The 8,501-nt window shown below is 38.4% G+C and overlaps 1 protein-coding gene across 1 annotated transcript; it reads right to left on the bottom strand.

Moving 5' to 3' along the window:
* Positions 1–1,348: 1,348 nt before the first annotated feature.
* RGS20 (regulator of G protein signaling 20) lies at positions 1,349–8,170 on the bottom strand. The gene is given in 4 exon segments (XM_009988609.2): positions 1,349–1,537; positions 2,786–3,020; positions 3,847–3,933; positions 8,025–8,170. Coding segments are annotated over 4 exon segments (657 nt in total).
* Between the last annotated feature and the right edge of the window lie 331 nt (positions 8,171–8,501).

Here is an 8,501-nt window from a genome sequence, read left to right as displayed (position 1 = left end):
GCTGCATCCCTTCTGGGGGCGTTTTTTCTTGTTGATGATCTTTAAGGTCCTTTCCAACCCAAACCATTCTATGACTCTTTCTGTTCTCCGTGTCTTTTTCCTACCTATATGTGTCATTTAAACAAATGTTCAGGAAAAACACAATTCAGTGGAAGTCCACTATAAATTCTAAAGTTTAACATAGTGAAATTGTGAGTCTTGTAATTTAAAATAAAGAAGCTATTAGAATAACAGATCTACAAATAGATCATGTGGATTCAACTTACTTTCTTCCTACTGCTTCCTGTGATTACTGATTTTGTGATATGACCAGAAATCAAGTGTAATGCTTTGGGGATACTGTAAATGAACATGGTTTATTAGGAGATAGAGCTGTTGTTTTCTTTTGGACAGTCTGAAATAGTGCAGTATCAGAACAGAATACTTTCAACTTCCTTCTTTTTTGATTAAAGGTGTGCATACCTGTAATAGAAACCTTACAAGATCTGTCAGGTAGTGGGAGAATTTAATATGTACAAACCCAAGATGGTTGATAACTGCCATCCCCTCTGGAGTGAATAGTGAAGGGGTTTTTTATCTACCTACCAAGGGAAGAGAAGAATATGTGAGAATTCTTGTGCTTTATTTCGGAATTTAAATGCCCAGACTCTTCTTCCTCTTAAGTAAATAATTTAACTTTATAAACATCAACAATATGAACTTAAAAATGCTTTCAGCAGACTCTAGTAGTAAAATAACAATTCTTCAGCAAAAGATTTTTATAGGCAGCATTATTTCAACCATTAGCTTTCGTAAACTTGAGATTGCCATACTGATTTCCATTAGCGCACCGTATATGCATTAAATATACCAAGACAAGTGGAGTGTACCTGTGCCAGGTACAACTTGTACACATGTGAAACGTAGTCTAGTGTAACCCAGATATTGACAGTACTGTTTTTACTTTGGTCACAGTGTGGATGGGGCAACTGGTTTGGTTTTAAAGAAAATTCTAACACTCCACTTAAAAATAAAATTTAGTTTTCATGCTCAGTTGGCATTTGTACCTCAGACATACATTATAACAGGTTTGCATCTGAGTTGCATGCTGCGTTTGAAAAAATACCGCATTTTTTGAACATTTTCTTTTCATTCTCTTCATTCTCCTTTGCAAAGTAACACTGAATTTGATCAGAAACTGTAGTTAGCTGATTGTGTCAGAGCCTTGTGCAGGTTTAAATCATTCAGTCTGTGGTAAAACTTGCCTGAGTTATTTTCAGGTGAATATCTGATTAATTCTAAATTTCTTGTGGATTGATGTAGCCCAGAGTTCCGTTTGTTTTAAAATAAATACATTTAAGAAAAAATCCTATGTTTCAATGGATTTTTCAGATAAGGACCGAAGTAAGTCCTTATAAATAGCAGAGTTCATAAACCGAGGATAGGAGTCTCTGTGCATTAAGGTATAAATTTGAAGCTGTGCGTCATCGAAGGTGTGTTGTGAGGGTTCCAGCATATTTCGATTAATAACTTCTCTTACTCTGGAGTCCAGACTGACCTGCGTGTTAAAATACAAAGTCACATGATTAATAGTAGTGAATAGTACACGTGGGATTTTCAGGTTTGTTTTATTGGCTTGAAAAAGCAGTCGTCTTTAACCATTTCAGCCGGTGTCCTTTGAGAATGTAAAAAACTGCTAAATATATACTTGGGCAAAAAATGACTGTGTTGAAATTTGGAAGTACTAGTCTCTTGAGTATGGATAGAGAAACTTCCTCACTGAGGTGACCTTACTTTGAACAAGGCTGCCTGCAATCCCCTTATTACTGAAACCTGAGAGACTGGCGGACTATTTCCAGACCAACTTCCTGCTCCGTAGTAGAGAGGATTTGTAATTTTTTGTGACAGTTTGTTTCCTTAGGAGTTGGTGCTGTTGTAAAGAGACTGAATTTGGAGTAAGCAGTATGACGCAGACGGAAACTGTAACTAGGAAGCTGTTGCTTAATCAAATTCCTGTTAAAAAGCAGGGTGGATTGAGGCAAACCACAGGTATGGCTATATAATGATTCATACAACATACAAGTAATGTTTTCATTTTTTTCTGCAATGCTCTAGTGTCTGTAGAAAGATGTTAGTATTACTGCAATAGACTGACTAGATTTAAACAGCATTTTTATAAGCACAGCTTGCACTGCGAACAATTAAGTTTGAGTTTTGCAAGGATATTGGAAGGTTCAAAATTGCAGCTTACTTGGTAGGATTATATTCAAACTGAACTGAGGTGTCTTCAAAATGTCACTTACTTGCTAACAGCAAAGTGACAAGTAGTTTTGAAAATTTTCAGGAAGTCAGTGTGTTTGTCCTATGCCATATTTTGTCAGCAGCCCTTTGAGCAATTTGTGCTTCGCAAACACTTTATTTGTGGTTACTGTGCTTTTGGAGAGAGACACACCCCCCCTTCTTAGTGGAAAAAAAAAGACCTGATTTGTTCAACAAATAAAATTTAAGTTGAGCAAGGATAAAGTGATCATCTGTATGTTTGTGCCTCAAACTAAAGACTTCACATCAGCATGCTAGGGTAGCATGGGAAGAGCTTTCTTAACAGCCAGTGACAGTAGTTTTGACCATCTTGCCTCAACAACTTTGACCATCTCACCTCGGTCTGCCTTCTTCCCAAAAAATATCTACTTGTTGGCAGTGGAATGTGGGGAAAAATGTTCTCCATGAGTATTGTCATAGGTGTAAACGCGTGTTAGAACTACTGTGCAAAGCAGCATCAAAGAATGTATTGGAGAAAGAAATATACCTCTTTTGGAGAAAGGATAGAAATGTAATCTTCATAAATTAGTCTTGCTTTTCTTCAATGACACTTTGGTTGGATTCCTTGTTTTAGTTCCTCACAGGCCATCCAGAAAAGCATGTTTTCCTCACTGAATTCTGTTCGTAGAAATTCACGAAAAGCATTTCTGCCAGCTGGAGTAAGCATCAACTTGTCAAATGATTGAGCCCAGGCATTTACTTCTTCAAGAGTAGGAGCAGGGCTTGAGGAGGAAGGAGAGGACAAGAAGAGAGAAATGAATGATTGTTACTCAAGTTCTTTGCAGCTGGCTGGAGGCATCTGCCATCGCGATGGAACCAGATCTCAAGGTTCATGGGGTTCTAATTCCTTACTAGAACTACCCAAGTGCAAACTCTAGTAAACGTATTGTGCTTATCAAAAGCTGAGATGCAGATGATTGCCAGTGCTTTGATGCAGAAATTGCAGTTTACCACTCAAAGTAATTGCAACAAAGAAGTCCCTCTGCAACAACTAAGCATTTTTTCTATACCTAATAGTCCTTGTTGGATCATTCTTAAAAATTGGATGAAAATAGTAGAAAGAAGCAATTAATCAAATGCCATAAAAAGCACCCTCTATTGCAGTTTTACAGATATTTCTACCTGTTTGAGCACTTCTGCAGACAGTTGCCTGACTCTTGGGAGGATCTGAGTTCCTCTTTATATTTGTTGTTTTTGTAAGGCTGAGCACTGCCAGTTAGGTTCATTACATAGTTGCTGGGTGGGAACAGGATGTATTTATAAATCATTTCAGAAAAAAGTGAGACTGTGTTTACACTGCTGGTTTTCATCTGCCATGTTATGGAATTGGGGATGTGGTTACACGCTGCATATAAATCAGGTAAAAGATTATAGATCAGGCCTTTGGTTCCTTAGGAGGTAAGAGACAGATGACTGCAAATTCAGCATAAATGACAAATAGATAATGATAGTTACTTGCATATTTCAGGTAATTCACTTTAATTATTTAGTATTGATTGTTGGGTTTGTTTCATTTTAGCTTGCCAGAACACTTTGTAAAGACCATACCTTTCCTCGCAGTTTGGAATACCCTCTGCTTGCAGTTCATGAGATGTTCTCCTTGCTCTCTCTTCATCTTGATTTCTAACAGTAAGACTGTGAGGTAGGAAAACAAAATTTTAGTCACCTTTATAAAGGAAAAGGCTGAACGTATACTAGATGCTTTCCTCTGATATAAAAAATAAATTAAGCCAGAAGAACATGAGCTAACAGCACCCACATTACCCATAGTTACACTCTGACATTAATTTTACAGTTGTATAATCTGACCAACTTTAACATAGCTGAAGGCTGTTCAATATTGAATCACATAGACTTTCTATACAGGGATTGCAGATTCATAGAATATCTCGAGTTGGAAGGGACTCATGAGGATCATCAAGTCCGATTCCCTGTGTATATGTATACATGAATATATATATATAGGATAGATATGTTACATGAGTACCCGTGATCACATACCAAATCTGTTTTTCTATTGATGCTTATTAAACTGTGCGTGCTTGATGCAATGTTTTTACTTAGTTAGACTTGATGCACTGTTTTATGTGAGTTAGATTTCAAGGTTGGTTGGGTTGGGTTTGTTTTTGTTTTTCTCCTTGGCTTTTTTTTATATCCGTAGGGCACAATGAGGGCAAGACTCGGGTTCAGAATGGCTGATACCATGTTAGAAGAAGCCAGAGTTCAGAAGCTGGAGCATAAGTTGAAGCAAGCTCAACACTTCTGTATGTGATGTTGGAAGTGTAAGCATCTTTCAGAGTTCATATGTAGCTATAGCCAGTAACTGGTTGCAGCTTTAAGGAAGTGCTAGTATGTGCTTCAAATGTGGGCCTGGAGCACAAAGAGCAGATATATCTATGCTGAATATTGTTTTGAGTGTGTTTGACCTGGAAATTCGTATTAGCTCGTTTGTAGCATTACAAAAAAAGTTAGTTTGCTGCAATCACTGAGAGAGGGTTTTTCATGACCCGTGGAAGGGTAGCTGTCAGCTCCTCATGCTTTTATCAAATATTAGTTTAAATAACTGTAGCTTTTTAAAAAAATCCTTTTGTAGTTGCCAGATGATTCTTTTCATCTGTGACTGGATTTGAGAATATACATATTTCTTTTAGGGAATAGAGACTACGTTCCAGTTCACAGGCTATCATATTTTAGTGAGAAATGCATGTGCACAAACACACACACATGTTCATGTAATCTTCAAAGCTGCTTAAAACTTGTCAAGAAGAAAAGGTCCTGGTGAATTATAAGATGTAATTTAAATGAAACAGGTCCTCCAGCTGAAATAAAGCAATATAGTTGGTATAACTTCTAGGAAAAATATCAAACTTAATTTCTTCATTTGTATGTTACCTTTCTTTAATGCTAATGTTGTAACAGTTTTGTTGCCTTAATTCTTAAGAATCTCATTTCTCTCTATTAAGGCTTTTTGTTAAACCAGTTGGTTTTTTTGTGTCATTTCTGCCTTCTAAACTCATGGCTTTGTCTTATTTGCAGCCTTAATATTTACTGGCTGTCTCCTTCTCTTGCTCTTTCCAGTGTTAGTCTATAATCTGCAGAGACCTGCTTTTCCCTTTGCCAAGGCAGTCCATGCACTGAAGAGGTAGGGAAGCTTTCCTATTGCTAATCTGGAGAGCAGTTATTGCAAACACATTTTTTTACCACAACATCTGAACCATACATTCAAACCAATGAATTATTTCAATTCACTTTTTCAGAGGGGAAAAAAAAAAAAGTAAGTCATTCATGTTACTACTGTATTCTTTTGGGGTGTATGGGTCTCAATCCTTTACTACCCTTTTTACCAGTGATTCTGACCTTTTATTTAATATGAAAAGTGATATATTTTGTATTCCTCACACACAGACAAGAAGTGATACTCTTGTCAAGAGTTATTTTTTGATTAAGGGGAGCCAACAGATCCAACAGAAAGCATTGCAGTTTTCACAGGATAATGCACGAAAGGGGAAAAAACACAAAATAAATAACAAAAGTTTCCTTAAGAGAACATGCCTTGCCTCGGAAAATGACTTGCAGGCAGGCTCTTTCCATAGAAGTGTACAGGTAAACAAAAAAAGAGGCTCGTGAAATACTGCATCTTCTCAGGATCTGGAAGAGGAACAGGCTGGAGGCTTGAGTTTTGGCTGTAGGAATGAACACAGGCTCAGAGCATCCAGCTGAGAGGCTCATTTCACCATTTCTTCATTCTAAATCCACTATTAAGAGTATGCTGAACATTGGATGTTCAGCTGCATGACTCATGTAGACTGTTATTTTTATTCCTATTCATAATTTTTCTGTTCAAAGTACTTGAGCTATTCTGAGGAAAGGCTCTATGAATAGGGAATATAAATAGCTTAATTACAGTTTGTTTTGCATTTCTTGCTACTAGAAAACAATTGTTCTCAAAAAAAAAAATATTTTAAAGCTAAACCAAGCTGCTCTGTTTTGGAGCCTCTACTGGTTTCCCAGATGATTCTGAAATGCAAATAGGAATTTTAAGCATCATGAAATTTGGGTACTTTCATGCACTCTATTGAGTAAATTGCTTTCTTTGAATTACTTTAATAGTGAGGTGCACAGAAAATCAGCATCCTGGAAAATACCAGGTAAAATGGCAAAAAAGCACTCCATCAACAATTTAAAAGATAAAATGCAAATTTTATGTACTCTGATTTAGTAGATAAATGTGCCTCATTTTTTCCTTTTATGGAACGACACGTGTATTCTGTAATGTGCAGCTCTAGACTGAGCCACTTGCGATGGCACTGGACAACTGTTCAGATGACACTGGAATTTGTATGGTGATGCTTTAACGTAGATGCCATTCTGCAAGGTAGCAAACTCTGATCCTGTACAGGCACAGCGCTCACTGTCTCTTTAAAATCGACCTGAGTTTACCTCTAAGCACCTGCTGAAAAGCTTTGTAGGATCAGAGCCAGAGTACCTGGCATCTTGCAAAACAATCCAAGCAGCCTTTTGTCCTTACAAAATAGTCACTATTTGCATGAGAGCGGGCAGAATTTAGTATCTCAGCTTCTGGTGAGCTGAGTACCAATAGCAAAGGAATGGTAACCTGCTCTTCCCTTGCCTTCCAGTGGTGTTCTCCAAAGCATTTGCTACGAGCTGCTGCTGGAAAAAAAAATAATGGTGGAATAGATTCCTAGCTGGGACTGTAAGGTTATTTATGACTTCTTCCCTTCACCTCAGTGCCAGGTTTGCTTGCTCTTAAGTGTTCATGTGGTGGACAGCGCGTTTATAAGAAGCACTCAGCTTGGTTTAAGAAGCTGAGTCTTTCTTTGTAAGAAACACTCAGTGTTTTGGTTGAACCCCTACGGCTGTTGAAGACTTTTTTCTTTATTTGAATGCAAGTTCTGGTCTTGCCCATTAATTAACACTTGGCCCTGAACAGACGCAAGACTTTTGAGTATGGGAAGGTTTACTTCAGTTTTGAATGAAATCACTTGGATCTGGAGGAGCTGGTAAGAGAGAGAAGGTGAACACGTCATTAGGTTAAGGAATCAAGTGATTCCTTTTCCTCTTTTACTTTACTTCTCTGATAAATTTTCCTCCTTAACACCTTGTAATGGGAATTCTCCTGAATTGTGTTCTGCCTAACTCCTCATCTTCAGCAAAAAGTCTCTGATCTCAAGGATTAACTTCACATGAATTGCAGGTGCCAGGAATTGGCAGCACTAATTAATGACAACAGATTCAATTGCCTTTGAAACAAAAGAACAGTCCTGGGCACCTGGTTATCTGTTTTCTGACCTACAAATTATTCCACCTACTCTTAATTCCATTCAAAAAGTCTGTGCTGCTTCTTATGTCCCAGTCCTAAATCTAAAGCTGTTACATATTCTGGTATTGCTTTCATTTTTACTGGAAGCCCTGGTGAAGCTGAAGGCTGAGGAGAACCAGTCCTGCACAGAACAGACCTTCCATTACAACGGAAGCACAACAGAAATACTGTACAGAGACTTTTAAAATGCTGTTATTTCAATGGGGAGGAGAGGGAAGTAAACAAGCACAAGGCTGTGTCTCGTACCAGAGCAGAGTCATCTCTCTCAGTCCCAGACTTGCAGCATTACCCAGGTGGTTGGTTTGGCTTATGTTGTCCTGTACACTGGCTATGGCCTCCCTCCCCTGCTATTCTGTTCCCCAGAGGTTGGAATGAGCGGGGTTACCATGAGCAGCTGCAGCAACAGCACCAACAAAAGCAGCAGGCATTGGACCCTCGATTTCCTGTGCTGTGCTGAGCCTGTGCAGCACCTGGGGTCTCCTGGGTCGTAGGCATCTGCCGTTTGCGCATCTCCATCCGCTCTGATCCCATGGGCTGCAAGACAGTGAGAGAAAAGGGGGAAGTAAGAAATATCTCTCATTTTTTTCCCCTTTTATTTGCTTTAAAAGTCTTACCAAGAACTGCTGAAAGCCGCAGCTCCAAAGGAACTGAAAAGCTAAATGCTTGTTTTTTCCCCACAGAAGCTCTTAGGTGTTGAATCCTTTGGAAAATTCACTCATTTTATTTAAATGCTGTGATGGAAGGCAAGTGGCTAATGAATTCTGCACATGGGTCGGAATACAAAGAGAAGAGAGCTGTGATGCAGAGAGCAAAAGGTGGAAGTGAAGGATCTCAGAGAGCTGCAGCTCTTAGCACAGTGGTA

Source organism: Tauraco erythrolophus, chromosome 3 (assembly GCF_009769465.1).
Source record: "Tauraco erythrolophus isolate bTauEry1 chromosome 3, bTauEry1.pri, whole genome shotgun sequence".
Lineage (NCBI taxonomy): Eukaryota > Metazoa > Chordata > Aves > Musophagiformes > Musophagidae > Tauraco > Tauraco erythrolophus.
This window is presented reverse-complemented; position numbering and strand designations above follow the sequence as displayed.